The sequence below is a fragment of the Uloborus diversus genome, chromosome 2 (genome assembly GCF_026930045.1).
Source record: "Uloborus diversus isolate 005 chromosome 2, Udiv.v.3.1, whole genome shotgun sequence".
Classification (NCBI taxonomy): Eukaryota; Metazoa; Arthropoda; class Arachnida; order Araneae; family Uloboridae; genus Uloborus; species Uloborus diversus.
In genome coordinates, this window is record NC_072732.1 from 10,084,647 (window position 1) to 10,103,874 (window position 19,228).

At 32.1% G+C, this 19,228-nt stretch overlaps 1 protein-coding gene across 1 annotated transcript in view; it reads right to left on the minus strand.

The window, feature by feature from the left end:
* Positions 1-19,228, minus strand: part of LOC129217795 (cyclin-dependent kinase 5 homolog) — a 151,906-nt gene that overhangs the window by 33,032 nt on the left and 99,646 nt on the right. Inside the window, exons 6-7 of the mRNA XM_054852135.1 lie at positions 6,742-6,798; positions 1,377-1,491 (exon numbers count right to left, since the gene is read on the minus strand). Of these exons, the coding sequence (XP_054708110.1) occupies positions 1,377-1,491; positions 6,742-6,798 (172 nt within the window). The remainder of the gene's footprint in view (positions 1-1,376; positions 1,492-6,741; positions 6,799-19,228) is intronic.

The window sequence follows — 19,228 nt, forward strand, 5'->3', positions numbered from 1 at the left end:
TTGACTAAAATGCTAACAATATCACTAAAATTCCATTGACTGGTCAACAATAAGGGTGTGTTTGAATAGCTGATAAAGAGGATAAGGTCATTTTAATCCTTTTCTGCTGATTCTCCTAGTCATTGAAGCTTACTAAATAGATCTTTAGCACTGTCTCCATTTTTTTTCCTGGTTCGTACCTGTCGGGTTTTCTGGGTCCCTGGTACCTAATTTTTCAAGGAAATTGCTTAAAAAACAAGTTATGGAGAGTAAACACAAACCCTGATAACTTTTCAGTCACTCTGAGCTTTTAATACTCTGAACAAGGTCCAGTCTCTTTGTATCAGTAGAACATTAGTATTGAGCCAATTCCCCAGTAATGAACACACATAACAAAAAGATTTGTTCATGATAAAAGGTACCCATAATGGTAATGTCACACATCTCGCATTTACCAATTCAGAATTAGCGGAGTAAAATAATAACTGCTCAGCTTCAAAATTAAATGGGTTAAATGGAGAAAATTTATTCCTAATGAGAAAGTGGATCTAATGTTTGAAAATCTTCGAAAAAATCGAAAGCGTTGGCAGATGTGCAAGTCTTAGTTTCAGACCACACTCAAGATAATTCTGTATTAAAACAGAACTTTTTTTTAAATATAACCTGAGATATATGTGCAATATGTCTCCAACTTTTTGCTTTTATAGACCGATCCCAATTTTTCAAACATGGAAAAGATGTGAAATACACCGCCAGCTTGGTCAATTCCAGCCGAGGACTGCAGTTTCGTGCTAATTAGCACTCATCAGCCCGGCATAGGAGTGACCGAGCTGGAGGTGGGAAAACCTCTTAAGGAAGCCAAGAGTGCCAAACAGACTGGTAGCTAATATAGAATTAGAGCAAACCAGACGAGTGACCGACACAATGGTTCGGTTCAACTCGAATATTGAAGGCAGGGCAAGTATATTCAGTAAGTTACTGCCCTATTGTCAGGGCTAATGCAGAAATACGTGAAATACAACGCCAGCTCGGTCGATTCCAGTCAAGGACTGCAGTTTCGTGCCTTGCCTTCAATATTCGAGTTGAACCGAACCATTGTTTCGGTCACTCGTCTGGTCAGTGCTGATTCTGTATTAGCTACCAGTTTGTTTGGCACTCTAGGCTTCCTTAAGAGGTTTTCCCACCTCCAGCTCGGTCACTCCTATGCCGGGCTGATGAGTGCTAATTAGCACGAAACTGCAGTCCTCGGCTGGAAATGACCGAGCTGGCGGTGTATTTCACGTATTTCTGCCTTAGCCCTGGCAATAGGGCGGTAACTTACTGAATGGAAAAGATGATGAATAAGCTCTAAACAACAATCCTGCAAAGATGTATTAAAAATGAAAGATAATGCTTACCTTCTCTAATGGCAGTGCAGGGTGCTCCCTCCTCATGTTCTAACCTGATCTCTTTGAGGGCGACCAGTTTGTCGGTCAGGCGACTTTTGCCTTTGTACACGGTGGCATAAGTACCCTGAAAGCGCACAAATGGCTTTTAACAAAATAGAATTTCACAAGCAAGAAACAAACTGCGCTCAAATGCTAACGGAAAGTGATTTAAGAAAGGGATGCTGGTTAGAGAGCAGAATAGGAACGCTTAAAATGTAATGGCTTTGTCATTGTGTAGTTAAGTTGGCTATATCTACAACTGCAAGACAATCCTAATATTTGCCAGAATGATTGGTCAAAGTGACGCAGAAATTACTTAGTTGGCAACAAGGTTTGCTGATATACATCGGCCGATATATACATAATATATATCACGATATATATCCGATATTTGTTTTGAAAATATCACGATATTTTTATATTTTCAACATTTATTTTTTTCGAAGTATGACATTTGTGATATATTACTAAATGTATTAATCTTATTAATATTATTCTTTTATTATTAAAAACTATCAAAAGCTATATAGTATATTTATATAACAAATTAATGTATCATTAATATAATGTAAACTAGCTGTACCCGACACGCGTTGCTACGCCAACAAAAAAATGCTCAATCAGATATAATGATTGAATATGAAAATATCAAATAGAAAAAGTTTTAAATCCCCTTGTTGCATGAAAAGCCATAAAACAATAAAGAAAGAATTTATTTGTTCAAACTCAAGAAAAATGCTAACTTCTCATCAATGAGATCTTTCACGCGAATTAATTTCTGCAGCCGATCATTTTATTCGTATTTATCCGATGGATTGTGACTTAAATTGGAATAAAAAAGGATCGGATTTTTTTCGAACTGGTCTATAAACATTCCCAGTACCAAAAATAACAAACGGTGAAAGTTTCAGCCAAATCTGCCGGGTAGTTTTTGAGTTCATGGATGACATACAGACAAACATTCATTTATATATATATAGATAATACTATATTCTTTCTTTATTTTTTATTCATAAAATTTTAGGTAATGTAACAATTGTAATTGGTCAGAAGAAAAAAAAATGTCTTATGGATGTGTACTGACTAATGCATATTTTTTATTTTTAAAATATATAAAATTCATAAAAGTAGTTAACCAAAGAAAAATTAATAAAACCTCTAATGCTTTAATGATTCTATTAAAATTAATAGAAAAGTACCAGTTATGCTATATTTTATTTCCAATTGATTAAATTATCAAATTTTACAAATGATTGTAAATATCATTTATACTTAAATGCCATTCAAAGTATGTAAATTTAAAAAAGTGTACATTTATTAATGTAAATAATGAAAGAAACATTAATTTTAGAATTGATGCATTATAATAATAGCATAAGAAAATAAACAGTGATTTAAGGAAGTAGTTACTATTTAATGACTTAAGTTTGCACTGATTAAAAATATCGGATATACAGTAAAACCCCTCCTAACGGACACCCCTCAAGTGCGGTCACCCCTCTATTGTGGACAAAATTTTTTAGCCCGTTAGTGTCCGCATTAGAGGGGTTTTACTGTATATCAAAATATCGGACATTTTCGATATTTTTGAAAATATCATAATATTTTCAAACCCTTGTTGGCAATATCATGCATTATTTTGTCTTTTTCACAAACTTTAAGAATGATTTTTAATGGCATAACTGCGCTTAATTTTCCAAATATGTAATTATACATACACATATAATATTATGAGGTAACCAAGTAACAACTTATCTGACAATGTTATTTGGTTTTTATATTTCAATGGACTCTTCTGGGGAAAAAAGGGGGGGGGGGGGGAACGGGGAAAAAAAGGGCATTGCAAATATGGCAATTAAATATGACATGCTGTTAAGCTGGATTATTAAAGTCTCATAATAAATAAAAATTCATCAAATAAATTAGACAATAAAAAAATATTTAAAAGTTCCATTAAAATGTAAAAATTTCAAAGAAATAAAACAAGCTCTTAAATAACGTTAAAATGTAAAATAATAATTTATTATTAAATTTTAAAATGTCTTTCTACTATTAAATTCTATGCAAACATTAGCAACTAAATCACATTTAGATCCATTTTGTTTTCATTCATTACATTTCTGGTATTTACTTCTATTGCCCAGATAAGCTACTTGGTATTCTATATACCTTAATCACTCTCATTTTAAATATTGCACACTGAAGTAATACATTTGCTTCTTAATTAAGATATATAGAAATCAATATTTTGAAAAATACAATATTTAATTTTAAAAAAATCCATTAAGCATTCATTTCGTTTCCCCTAAATTAAGAAGAAGAAAAAAAGTCTAAACCTAGATATTTAAGAATAGGTTTCATAAAGTTTAGTTCCACTAACCCATTTTAAACTAATTTATTTCTTACAGGAATAAAAGCAATGGCAGATGAAGATAAAATGATAACAAAAATGAAAAGGGTTTTCATTTTTTCTCTGACCTCAAGTCGATGCTTTTATACATATATGAAGAGGTGTTGGACATTTTCAAATCATGAAAAAAGAATGAAAAATCCAATGGAAGACTTCTTAGCGAATAGTTAGTAAAATTGCAAGTGTTTGTAAAATACAGTTTCATAAAATCGAGCATTAACTACATATTTGAATGCTCTAGTCAGTTGAAACAAGGCCTGAATACTGAATAAACCGATTACGCCATGGCCTGGGACCCCACTCTTTAGGGGCTCCCCAAATGGTAAAAATTTCTTTATACAATGGCTAAAATTGTAAAGTTTGAATACAGGTGGTCCCAAAAAATAATTGTGCCTTGGGCCCTCTGAATTCTTAATCGGGCTCTGGGTAAACATTCTGCCAAATAGTTATAAAACTAAACAAATTAGTGTAAACTAGCTGCGTTGCCCGGTCTACCTTGAAAATAAAAATTGTGTCAAGTGACGTATATTCAACAATCAGGCGTAAAAAATAAATAAAAAAAAACATCATGATTTCCCTTCCAAACAATGACTACAGAAATTAAAATACTTTTAAGAAATTAAGTCCAGAAAGATGGATTTAAAATGCGTAACCATGGAAACACAAAATAAAATAAGTTTAAGGAATTAAAATGCAAAAGAAAAGGGTTCACAATTTGAATGGAATCGAGATTTCTTTAACTTGATTTAAAAATGCATGTAACTTTTTCCTTTCGAGATAAAAGCTTATTTTTTCGACCAAAGGTCGAGTTAGATCTGGAGTAAAAAAGGTCGCTTTTTCCAATGGCGTCAAAAAGAAAGCTGTGGGACAATTCCTTCACTTTTTATTGATTTATTTAATGAAGAAAGTAGTGCCTAAATTTCAGCTAAGCTTAAAAAAATTCGAGCTAAAAACGCAAGTAACTCCCGCCGTAATAAAGTTAGAGCATTGAAACAAATTGCTTAGAACGCGGAAAATTCTACCCTTTCTAACGATACGTAATATTAATATGTGCAAGTAAATTGTCACCCCCATATTTGAGAATTTATGTGAAAATTGGACATACATTGGAATAAAAAAAGAACTATTCATCGAATTTTATTCGAACTGGTCTGCAAACCTTTTCAGGACTTAAAGGAACAAACTGAAAATTTCAGCGTAATCGGCCGGGTAGTTCTCGAGTTTTGCGAGTTCCAACATACAGACGCTTTTTGGGGACTTCATTTTATACTATGTAGAGATATATGATTAAAGATAGTCATATCAAGAGTAGTGATGTTCCGGATATCCGTATCCGCAGATATCAGAGGGAAAATAAAGGTCTGTATCTGTATCCATTACTTTTCTGACGGATCTTTTCTACTCTAAAAATTCTCAAATATTTGGATAAAAGACTGTAAAATTCCGTATAAATTAGGTTTTATTCCCTATTTAAATTAAAAGGTATCATTTCAGAAGTCAATTTGTACCCTCCGTCACAAAAAGGAAAGGGTAATAAATTTTTAAAGTGTATCTGGTGTGTATTTCTGGCAACGTAGTTCCTAAACAGATGACTGTTTTTGATAGTTCTTTTTTCGTTCAAAAGGTGACTTGACCGAAAGTGTTCATAGCTTGGCCTTGTTTTTGTGGAACTTTAATTACCGGAGATATTAATTAAAAACTGACTTAGCTTTTTTCAGAATTATGGTAGTAAAAACTTAAAAATTGAAAGAACATAGTTTTCTGCATTTGATATTTATTTGGAACTTCCAAGTTGTATACAGTTGGGGTTATAATCTTATTCAATAAATTTTAAATACAGTTCAAAGACTTTATACACGTGATTGGTAGCGATTTTATAGTCGGAAGATAAAGAGAAAAAGCTCAATGATTTAAAATTTCTATCCGCTGTCAGTTCATATTTGTTAACAAAATTTTTCTGACCCACGAAATTCATCTTAATATGAGGTCGGCTCTCTGGGACATGTTTTGATTTTTAATTTAATATTAGTTTTCGTTAATGATTTGGGGTTTCTGTTACGCATTCTTCATTTTTGTTTTTCTCGGCATTCTTCCAAAAAAGTGAGACTAAGTTCTTTATTGTATTTACTGTTTGTAAAGGTGTTCCCGGCTCTGTATTCCGTCGGGCGAAGAAAGTTGGGTGGAATGGGTCAGCGCTGCATTTATGCTGAAATAAAATGCTAAAAATTATTTATTTCAAGCCTGTCCAGTAACAGCTTTACGCTCTTGCTCCTGTATCCTACATATACCGAGCAAGCTAGAAATAATTTTCGACATTCTATCCAAGCATTAATGCAGCGCTGAACCGTTTCTTCCAACTCTCCCTCAATTATAACGAGATTTCTTTAAAGAGTAAATTATAGTCTTGATTATATTTTCGCCGTAGATGACATTTTTTGAAGAAACAGTGTTATTATTCTGACGGGAATACCTTCTGTAACAAATTTTACACTTGGACAGTTGAATTGGGTAAAAAAAAAATTTGAGATCCGTATCCGTATCTGCGGATCTTGACACAAATGGTCCGTATCCGTATCCGCGGATCTACTTTTTTAACGATCCGGCACATCACTAATCAAGAGTGATGGGTTGCTAAAATTATATGAGGATCGGGCAAGTGTCTAGTTAGAGCCACTGCAGGAAAAGCTAACTACTTTTATCCAAATTTGACTTTGAAAAATAGAAGACATAATTATTTATGAAACAACTGAAAAATCCAGCATCTGGGGTGAGACTTAATAAGTTTTTGCTAATAAAAATAAAAATCTTGGAGAGAAACCCAATGCCTTACTGCAGGTGAATTAAGCAATTTTCTCCAAACAAACAAACAAAGCGCAGTTATTTTAAGTTTCAAAAAAGTAAAAAGATAAAAAAGTTTTCACTTACTTCCCCTAGTTTATTCAGTTTGACATAGGACTCCATTCGACCAAAACCGATTTCCGACTGAAACAGAGAGAGCATATGAAGTTAGTCTTACGTAACATTTCAGAGACTGAAGCATATAGCATGTTTTATCTAACATCAAAGGAAATTTCTTCACCACAATTGGCATACAGGGATCAGGGGTGGCAAATAGGGGGGTCAAGAGGGGGCGGTCGCACCCCCAAATTTTTTGAGAGGAATGATAAAAAAAAAAACGAGCAAATTCAATTTTCGTAAATCGCAAACCAATGTTCATGGAAAAGGAATCTTGCTGGTTCTCCGTAATGGTTGAAGAAACTCGACTTATTTTTAGATTTGAGCAAGTGTTTTCCATGTTTTTAAATAATTAGAAATTCATCAAGACTTTACCGGCCTTTTCAGAACAGAAAAAAACTGATAAAGGATTAAGGTGAATTTTAATTAAAGACGTAAACCTCATATAGGCTAAATATTTCATTCCTGTGTGCTCTGTGTAAGGACGGTTATGAGAGGCTCGTGTAGTGGTGTGGCTGCATGATTTTCACTAAATACCTTGGTATTTTACATCCATTGTTACGCTCATATTTTGAGTGTGTACATTTAATGAGTGTTCATCACTTTCTTCTGAAAACTCATTTCAACTGCTCAATGAATACGCTACTACTACTTTCATAGCTACGTCTTAAAAATACATACTATTTTTGAAAAAAATATCTCTTTTCTGTGGCCTCTTTAACAATGCAATATCAAGGTGACACAAGAGGGTCTTTAAGACACAACACAAGATGGTCTTTTAAACCGTAAAAACTCTTCTCGATAACTTCAAAGCAGTGATTTTGAAAAACAACTCTTTGAATAATGAAGAAGCTAATATCCTTTACCATGTCTTCATATGAATTTTTATTCGTTATGTTTGTATTGCGGAGAGTCTTTGAACAGTGCTTTACTATATCAAAACATCTTCAATCAGCTAACATGAACTTCTGGACTGTTCAAGCTACAGTTTAAGCTACAATGGTGTGACTTCCTTCAGTCAAAAGTACTACTTTTAGTCATTGAAATAGATAGAATGAGCAAAAAAAAAAAAGACATGGACCCCGAAAATACTTTCATTTTTCAAACAGTTTTTTTTAAATTAATTTTTTAAAGTGTCCGATTTTTCAAACAAGGCGTGGTCTTGATGACGTTACAAATGATGCACTTTGTGGCGCATCTTTCTATCACGTTTCCACGTTATGATAATCAAGAAGCGAATTGAATATTGCGCTCTACGCTTGCTATCAACCCTATCGTTGCCAATACACGTGAGTAAAGATGCGAATTAAATATTTTGTTCTGTGAATGGCAACATTGAATGACATTCCATCATTTGTGATGTCACACGACAGAAGTGTAAACAACGAAAGCGAACCGATTTAAGTAATTTTTTAAAAATATTAAACTAAAATAAATTATTCCAACCAAGAGTGGATCTTTTCAAAAAAATTCTTACTCCAGAGAATTTTTAAAAAGTGCAAAGAATATTCAAATGAATTTAGAAGAGGTAACCAAAATTCACGTGATGATGTCAAGTCAAACCTTGATTTAACATATTGTATAAAATAATAGATTCAGCTTCTAATGAAATTAACACAAGATTTGATGATAAATATTTTTCTGCATTGTTGGCTCTTTATTTTCTGGATTGGATGTTGAAAGCAAAAAATGAATTGTTTCAATTATGAGTAAAATTTATCGCATGAGGCAAGAAAAATCGTTCAGAGCCTAGCCTAGAATAGATTATTTAATAATGAAAAATGAAGATCATCACAATTTTTAAAGTTACTAGGGTGATTTTGAAGAGCAAGGTGTGAAAGGTGTGTTTTCGTACGTAACTTTGTTACTTCAATTATTTTTCAACTTTCCAATCAGTTCAGTTCGTAGAGAAAAATCATTTTCGTGTTTTAGGAGGTTAGAGAATTATTTTCGAAGCACAATGGGGAAAAAAATTTAGCTGAAAAAAAGAGCATGACGCTGGGCATTGCTGGATTAGTAACAAGATTTCATGTTCTTCTGTATTTTAAAAATCAAGCATAAAAACTTTATTAAAAGGTGAAAACTGTAGTACTAAAGCACTTGGTATGATAACATATTCTAAAACGAACTACAAATTTTGTCATAAAAATTTAAGTTGCTTTTGAACACTTATTTTTATTAATTCTAAACCCATATCATGACTACTTGCTGTTAGTCAATATGTGTTTTGGTTCCATACTGTGGTAATTCATATTTAAGAAACTCGACCCCCCAAATGAAATGCTGAAATGCCGCCCCTGACAGGGAACGTACTCAATTTCAGCAATCAAATGAAGGAGTTTTGGAGGAGTGAAATGAGATTTTGAAGGAGTACTAATGGGCTGTCCTTAAATGATGTCTCACTTTTTTTCAATATATTTGACCCCCTTCCCTTGGAGTGAAAACAATAATCATAAAACTTGAAAAAATAGCCAAGCATCATTTATAAGCATGTTTTACTTCAATTATGAAATATCTAAGTCATCTAATAATATTTTCACCTTCAACTTTTATAACTTCTACGATGAATTTGTAAATCACATCTTTATGAAGAAATAAATATACGAAATTACTACAGTGAAATCGCCCATATGGCGAAGTTGTCGATCGAAGTATTTTAGTTTCCGTCATAGAGGAAGATTATGCAGTCTTGAACTAAAAAAGAAGGAGTTTTGAAGGAGTTAAAACCAAAATGAAGGAGTTTTGAAGGAGCGTACGAACCCTGGCATAGTTCGAATGAGAGTGCCGTAAGTTATCTTAACTTGACCCTCTCCGGCATTGTGATCAAAAAAAAGGACACTGGTTTAAACACTTCTGATTTCTTTAAGTTTTCTTTTTCTTCTTAAAACTACAAAGATTGGTGCAGAGGTAGTATTCTGATCTCTTTATCAATCATGGATGGCAGCAGTGCAAATATGGCTTTTCTGTTGTCTCAACTTCTTGTTTAAACTACCCAAATTTTGCAACTCAAAAATGGGAATTTGTGTAAGTTATGTGCTAAAGCACTGAACCTATTTTCTTTATGTTCCCTAAGGTGTTCAATTATCTTTTTGTAAAAGGTTTAAACTCATTTTTGAATGTACAAACACATTTTTACCCGCCCTTGGTAGGTGGTGTCAAAAAATGGGATGACAACAACTAGTGGTGCAACATCGATGAAAAAATATCCATGTTCAAAAACATAGAACATTTTAATGGATATTCCTACATAATTAACTCTAAACAATGTGTTGAAGCTAGAACTAAATGTGCAGTAATCAATTTAATAATTAAGATTTTTGAACTCAAAGAAAAGCTAATAATAATAATAATAAACCATTAACATTTCAAATTAAGTAATGTAAAGGGATAAATAACTTATACATTTACAACATAAAAAACCAAAGCATCAATACAAATTAATTGGAATAATTTTGTAACGTCTTTTAAATTTCTACCTGAATATTATAAAAACCGAAAGTAAGTTATATAATAATTAATGCAGATCAATTGGAGAAATTTGTCAAATTTAAAAGAAAAAAAAGGAAGTGAAGAAGAGAAAAGGAAATATGTAATGCATAATTAATGATTGTTCTAGTACTAAAACTAATTACGTTAAAGATTATAAATATTTATAGCGACTTGAAATGGATAGTTAGAAGATATTTAAAGTAAAATTATAGTTTTTCTTTTTAACTCAACGACTTTTTGAGAGCTGGGGACAATATTATAGGGTTATTTACATTTGAGAGGGAAAATATAATAAAAATAATCATCTTTATATTTAGGGGAAATTTTAGAAGCACTCAATAATCTTTTTGACAGTGAGGAGGAAAAAGAATTGTTAAATTTTCTGCAATATAAGTTAACTTCTATGGACAACTAACAATAGAAAATTCTTTGCAAAGCGATGAATCTCACTTGAACTAATTTAAAAATAAAGCTTCCATCATAACTGTAATCATATTCCATTTTAAGGCTATTTTTGATATCTCTCAAATATAAAACATAAATATAAAAAAAAAGTCAGACAAAATACATCGGCCTTCAAACAGTGATGGTAGAAGCATGGACATCAATGTCACAACACTACACCACACTAGAGGGAGGAAAAAAAATCTTCCTTTTTATTATCCAGCAACTTTTATCAAAAGTTACTGGTAACTTGTCAAAGTTATAAGTAACATAGTTCTGAGAAAACAAGTAAAGTAAAGTTAACGTGAAATTTAAGTTTCTTCCACTACTGTTATTCTATGAAGAAAAACTTAGTCTCACCTTTAGAAAGAATTGGAATTTTCTATTTCAATTAATCTCTAAAACAGCGAATGGGTGTGTTTTTATATTATTTTTCCTTAATGTTTTGAATATTTCACAACATGCATGAAAACAAACAGCTACACAAGTGTTAGATAATAATGCTCTTCCTTCATACTATTCTACAGAAACATAATTTATTTTTGATTAGGGATAGAAACCTTTATTAAATTTTGGACTATAGTAGAATCTCGAAAATCCGAGGTAATTGGGGCTGACGCTACCTCGGTTTACTGAAAACTCGGACTATCCGGAAAATTCTTAGCACTTACAATTTTACATTATATTTGAACGACAGAAAAGCATACATATATTTCAGTTCTTTGTGCAAAATATAGGAAATATTGTAGGGATGAAAAAAAATTTCCATTTTAATCACCGATGAATCAATTTTCAAACGTGGTCTGAGATGTCTACCAAACGTGTGAGAAACTAAAAATGTCCAATTTGTCAACCCGAGTTCATTTCGATTACTTTCGTTAAATTATTTTGGCTCTAGTCAAGTTAAAATTTCACGTCTTTTGAAGAGTGCTGGCTGGCCACACAGCCGTTGCAATCGTTCTTCATTACTTTACTGTTAGCAGTTAGAGAAGTTATAATTAGTAAAAGCCTTTAATTTGTAGATAACAGAAATCATCTTTAGTTATAAGTTATTTTAAAAGGCGTACAACGAAGGACCTGATGTAATTTGCTCATCAGATCATTTCTCTAATATCTATAGGGAATGTCATAGTTATTAAATTTTTTTGTTGCCTTTCTCTTTTAAGAGCCATTATTTTGAAGTTCAGACAACGTGTGGCAGTGACCATTTTTGATTTTTCTAATATTTTTATACGTCAAAGTAGGTCATGAGAAGTGAACATTCTGAAATTTTTAGCCTTCCAAAAAATTTTTTTCGCTCGTTAAAAATTTCCTAAGTTTGAGGTTTTGCAGCGCTTTTTTAGAAAAATTCTAAAAGTCGCATTTCAGTGCGCTTTAGCTCTTTACAGAAACACCACCGCACGGCTATGTTTATATTTATTGGTTTGTACTGTATCTAGTGATGATGACTTCATAGTTATTTTGGTTGGGGGTTGTTGCTTTCTTCAGATAAGAGGTCGCAAAGTATGGATTTTATCCGTTTTCGCCTAAGTTTAACCTGCGTTATTCCCCCCCAAAAGCCATCCCCGAAAAAAATTTAACATATACTGAAAGTTCATACTATGAAGAGAGTAAATAGCACAAAATTTGTTTGAGGTTTAATTTTTTTTTTTTAGGAGAAAAATACCCTGATATTTTTCAAAAATTGTGCTTTTTTGATCGCAATTCCCTCAAAACAGCATCACTAGGAAAAAAAGCCTTTTATATATTATGGTACCTGGGTATGTGTAAAACATCATGAAAAAGAAAGCAGCATGGGATCTCTTCTTGTTTTCCAGAAAATAATTTTTTTGTAGCTCATTTTATGAGTTTTCTCGAACATAAAATGTGTGTCCAGTATGCAGATTAGATCTGCTAAAACTTAAAGGATGTAGTAAGAATGTATATATGTGTGTATAGAGAAAGAGAAAAAGACTAGCAACACTTGATTTTTCTGATTTTTACAAATTGATGCTATTTTAATAGCAGGTAAATCAGAAAACGATAAATCGATATTATATATATATATATCGCTTCTGCGGAATAATTTTCTTTCAGCTATCCATACACAGTGTGGTTATATTTACATAAAGTAAATGACGCAAAAACAATATGTAATTTCAGAAAATAAAATTAGTATAAACTTATATCATTCGGTAGAAATAAAAAACTCTGGATTAAAAGTATGGCAGTATTTTGACGTCGGTAAAGGAAAGGAAATTTCATTTACAGAAAATGCATTCTTTAAATCTGGTCACTCAGTTATTTCGGAATTCTCTTCTGCGGAATATCAACGTCCTCAAAGCATTGTCAAAGCACAGAAACGACGAAGATTGAACAGGGAATATGCTGCTTCCTATTTCTGCTCAGTACCAGATTGCATGAGCACATTTCTCAAAAAAGATGACTACGAACATTCATTCTGGAAAACACAGTTATGTAAAAGTAGCAACATCGTCTGATGGAGTAAAGAAAAACTGAGTCAAGATGCTGCAAGGACATAAAAGTTCTGTTTCTTACGGTCTTGGGCAGGCATCCACCAGTCAACAAGGAGAAAACAAAGAAGAAAACATTTTTGAAATCTCATGTGAGGGGTGGGCTCTCCCAACTCGTAAAAGTACATGATTTTCATTGAAACAAAAAGAGTTTCTTTATGAAAAGTTCCTTTATGGTGAGAAAACCGGGAGAAAACAGACGCCCGACCAAGTAGAACATGCAATGAGGACAGAGATGATTGAAGACATAAAAATATTAAAACCGAATGAATATCCGACAAAAAGTCAAATTCAAGCTGCTTTTAGCTGGTATACAAAGCAAAAAAAAAAAAAAAAAAAGCGAATAATACTGATTTATCAAGAACCGATAGCCTTTTAGAGGTATTTGAAGATGACATAGAAAATAGACATTTAGAGGAAAGTGAAGCAGATATTGTTCATGAAATTTCTTCCATTATATATTATATCTATGGACATAAATAAGAAAGAATTATTTTGGGATTGATATGATAAATCAATATATATATATATATATATACATACAGTCGACGCTCAATATAACGACCATCTCTGTGCCAGAGAAAAAGGTCTTTATAATGAGTGGTCATTATAAGAGATAGAATTTTTTAAAAATATACACATGCATCATGCATGTTCCGTTGTTCCAATACAATTGGCACTTTTTTAAAGATTCCAGTAAAATGCCCAAATTATTTTTCATCATAGGATTTTTTTTTTAAACTATAGGTGCAAAAATATTATGACAAAATATTTCTAAGTAGAAAATATAGGAAAATTTGTATTATAGTACTTACAAATCATTTATTTTCTGAAGATAAAATCAGAAACAGTTGCTTTCCTTTTTAGCACATGTGATTATTTCGAAACATAATTTTCCATTTCAGTTATAGATGATATATAGTGTTTTTCTTGCTTTTCAAAAAAACACTTAAAAGTCTCTCCAGCATTTGAAACATTTTTCATACTGGGACTTTTGATCTCAATTTCTTCTTCGTCATCTGATCATGATACATCAATTTGTTTTTGTGCACAATATCGAGAGGTACTTCATTTTCTGAGACATGTGTTTTACACAGTCTAAATCATAATTGATTTCAGCATAACAGTCAAAGTTTAACACTTCTACCAATTTCAATTTTTTTTTAGAAATTTGTTACAGCATTTCATCTTTTTCATCAAAATTTTCATCTTCTATTGCCTGACAAATCATTTAAGCATTTTTCCTTTGCTTTTTAAAATCAACATAGTAGAGGCAATTCTTGATGGTCTTTTCTGAATTCCATGCTGTAAGGTTACCCACTTTGTAATATTCACCTTCTTCCAGTCCGTAAACGGTAATGAAAGTCATTTCAAGTTACATATTTATATCATTGTAAAAAACACCAGGAATAGTGTTCGTTGAATTCGGTCGCTGTATTGGATTAGATGATGCAGAACGGTCGTTATACCGGAAGCAAATTAACATAGAGTTCATTGGAACAAAGTTGGGACTTTTACCACTGGTCATTATAATGGATTGGTCTTTATAATGAGTGGTCGTTATAATGAGCGCCGACTGTATATATATATATATATGTGTATGACATCGATTTATCGTATCGTTTTCTGATTTACATGCAATATGCAATTAAAATACCATCAACTTGTAAAAATCAGAAAAATAAAGTATTGCTAGTCTTTTTCTCCTTCTCTATACACACATACATACATTCTTACTACATCCTTTAAGTTTTAGCAGATCTAATCTGCATACTGGACACACGTTTTACGTACGAGAAAACGCGTAAAATGAGCTACAAAAAAATTATTTTCTTGAAAACAAGAAGAGATCCCATGCTGCTATCTATTTCATGATGTTTTATACTAGAGACGTACCAAGTACTCGTTAACTACTCGGTACTCGGCCAATTTGCCGAGTACTCGGTACTCGGCCAAATTCTGATCAGATACTCGGCCAATACCGAGTAGTTTCAAAAAATTGAATATTGTCCAAGACAGATACTAAAATTTGTATTAAAAAAAAAGAGCAAGCATTATATTCTGCAAACATTTACAATTAAAATTTATAATTCAAATTTTAAATTTTGAGAATAATGAAGTTTGTAATGCTTCAATGGAATAAATCTTTATTTTAATGTCCCCAAAGTTGATAAAAATTATTTATGTAAAATTATGCAAAAAAAAGTATAAAAAATATGAAATTTTTATGTTAAAAATGGATTTTTGTTACAAACAAAAATTAATTATAGAAAATTATGAAAATACCTTTGCTTAAAAAATAAAAGGAAATAAAACGTTAAAAGCACAGTGCAGGAACACTGCAGACATGTGTTTTGGCATTGCAAGGAATTCCTTTTTCAATGCACAACATGGGAGCTCGTGGATTTAAAGGCATCCAACAAAAGTCAGATTTTTTTTTTGTCGAATGTCTTAACATTCTTTAGCTCACATGTTATGCACTGAAAAAGATGTCCCTTGTAACGGGGGGGGGGGGGGGGGGGGCAGAAACACATGTCTGCAGTGTTCCTGCACATTTGTTGTATTAAAATTATTTATGTTTTGTGGACTAAAATTATAATTGATTGGTATAAATTTGTTTTAATTCCAACTTGATTAATGATACCTTTTATTTATTTATTTTTAATTTTAAAAATGATTTTTTTGTAAAATTTTTGACACAAACAAAATTGTTATATAATCAGGGGTCTGGCCAGAGCAAATTTGGGTCCGTTAACGGACCCTTCACAAAAATCCGATCAACCAAAATGGACCTTTCACAAAAATCCGATTAAGGAAAACGGACCCTTCACAAAATTCTGGTAAACAAAAACGGATCTTTCACAAATTGTTTATTGAAAGAGCAAATCCCAAATTAAAATAATACAGCATATTTCAAGTTAAAGTAGAGGAATCAACTTATACAAAATCAGCTAATTTTGCAAAAGGAAAAAAAAAATCGGTGATGCTCCTGCAAGCCATAAATAATTACTACCCGCCAAGTACCAAGTAAATATAATGCCTGTTGTTGGTTTCTTTGAAAGAAATTAACAGCTGAAAGTCAGTTTGGTTTATAATTTTGCTTGTTTGTTTTATGCAGCGGTGTTGTTGTAAAACTTCTTTGGAAAATCGTCAACATTCTCTGAATAGGCATAGTAAGCACTTTTCTCCCCACTCATGATTTAATCATCAATAATATACAGCGAAATGAATTTAGAACTGCAAAGGATAGTATGGGTGGGGCGGATGTGATCGCTTCATATAGGGTTACAAAATTTAAACTTATCACCACTTAGTGTCTGGTGGTGCGATGTTAAACTGTTATTTTGGGAGAAAGTTATATGGGTTTGGTTTTTCGATACTAAAAAGGATAATTAACTTTAAATAAACTTTTATTCACCGTTATTTTTTTTCTATTGATGTCTACATTTTGAAAAACGCAATCTTTTTACATCCGATACGAGAATCATATTTTATTCTTTTTTTCAAGCTAACTTCGCTTTATTAGGATGCAAATAAATGAAAAGTCTCTTTATTTTTGTAACAAAGCTTATTTCAAGTTTTTATAGGGGAATTCCATTTTCTTTTATGAGTCAATAATTAAAATGCTGAATGATGGTTAATTTTTTATTTTATTTATTTATTTATTTATTTTTGCTTCAACTGTGTCCAGATATTAATGATTTGTTTATCACAGGACTCTAAAATGCAATTCAAAAGTAATTTTATCAAAAATTTTTATTTTACAAGCCGTTTTTATACTTTTGATTCCTTCACTTTGAGGATTGCAATCTCTTTGCATCCGCTGTGGAAATCTGATTTTTCGAATTTTTGATGTTTAGTACGCTTAGTTAAGAGGTAAACAAATAAAATATTTTTTTATTTTTGTGAAAACACGGAGTTTATAAGGTTTGAATGAAACTGTGCTCTTAAACAGTGTCTTGGGTTAAAAAGTTAAATGCTGAACCCCTGCCTAATTTTTTTTCTTACAGATATTTTAAATACTATACAAAAAACATTTCTAGTATAATTTAACATGATGTAGAATGGTAGATAAATATTGATACTTGAAGGGTGCCCATCTCCTAGGGAGCGATTCCTCCCCCTCCCTTCAAATACTAGAAAAACACTCAAGAATGATATTCTCAACAGAAAAGACAGAAAACACTCAACTTTAAGTGTCAATGATGCAGTTTCCACTATCTCAAGAGTCTAAACTTTCGTTTTTACAAGAAAAAAAATTTTTTTTTTAATTATTTGATTTTTCACAAAAATAATTCATTTTTCACGAAATTATTTTATTTTTCACAAAAAACGGACCCTGTGAAAAATCCTGGACAGACCCCTGATAATGCGTAAATTGAATTTTAGCAGGAATTTATTTTTAAAAACTATTATATGGACAAGGAGGTCTATACTACTATTCCAATAAGTTCAAAATTCATCACATGTGTGTCGGTGGTTCTTCATAAAACATAATTGGTACTTGGTAACTCGGCCAAGTAGTGAAAGGCTGAGTACTCGGTAACTCGGTACTCGGCCGAGTAGTAAAAGGCCGAGTACTCGGTACTCGGCGAAAGTGCTACTCGATACGTCTCTATTTTATACATACCCAGGTACCATAATATATAAAAGGTTTTTTCTCCTAGTGATGCTGTTTTGAGTTAATTGTGATCAAAAAAGCACAATTTTTGATAATTTGAAAAATATCAGTGCATTTTTCTCCTAAAAAAACTTAAACCTCAAACAAATTTTGTGTCATTTACTCTCTTCATAGTATAAACTTTCAGTATATGTTACATTTTTTTCGGGGGGGTGGCTTTTGGGGGGAAATAACGCAGGTTAAACTTACACGAAAACGTATAAAATCCATACTTTGTGACCCCTTATCTGAAGAAAGCAACAACCCCCAACCATAATAACTATGAAATCATCATCATTAGATACAGTACAACCAATAAATATAACCATAACCGTGAGGTGGCGTTTCTATAAAGAGCTAAAGCGCACCGAAATGCGACTTTTAGAATTTTTCTAAAAAAGCGCTGCAAAACCTAAAACTTTGGGAATTTTTAACGAACGGAAAAAAAATTTTGAAAGGCTAAAAATTTCGGAATGTTTACTTCTCATGGCCTACTTTGACATATAAGAAAATTAGGAAAATCAAAAATGGTCACTGCCAAATTTTCCGTTTTTTGTCTGAATTTCAAAACAATAGCTCTTAAGACTAAAGGGAATATACGAAAATATATGTGGGGTTCCAAAATGTAATTTTGCTTGATGAAAACAAAAAACGGAGGAAAAAAAAATCATTCCTACTAGCGAGGGAAAAAAATTAACTTTTGACACCTCGAATTAAGCGGAACCTCAGACTTTTGAGACTCGGATTTTCTCGACTCTACTGTATTTGGAGCTATTTTAATAAAGTTGATTTCAGTTTTGATTAAAAAATTGTGTCATCACAATGTGAAAATGAGAATGCAATGACAAAGAGTCTAACAATATTGCTACCTTCTCTTCACTCAGAAAACAAAAATTTTTTAGGGGCTAGGGTCTTGAAAAGGAGAGGGAAGACTTCCCTTCAGTCAAAAAGTTGAATTTTAGCCCCTGTGTGAACGAATAGCTTCAGAAGGTCTTTGTTAGAGATTTGATAATTTGACAAGCTTTCAATGGTTTATAACTACGACAATCCCAGGGTTCGTACTCAATTTGAGAAATAAAATGAAGGAGTTTTGAAGGAGAAAATTAAATTTTGAAAAAATACTTTTGAGCTATCCTATGTTCTCCAGATTTGACCCCCTTCCCACTTCGTCACACTTTACCTTACTCCTTCCCTTGTAACATGTCATATTTTACATAAACATATTGTTATAATAACTGGTCACTTTTTGGCATCCTCTCACTTCCCCTTGTCACAATTTCATGACCCCTTTAAGGCATGACATCACTTTTTAGAATGTCAAAACTGCAATTTACTAAACAATTGCTTTTTT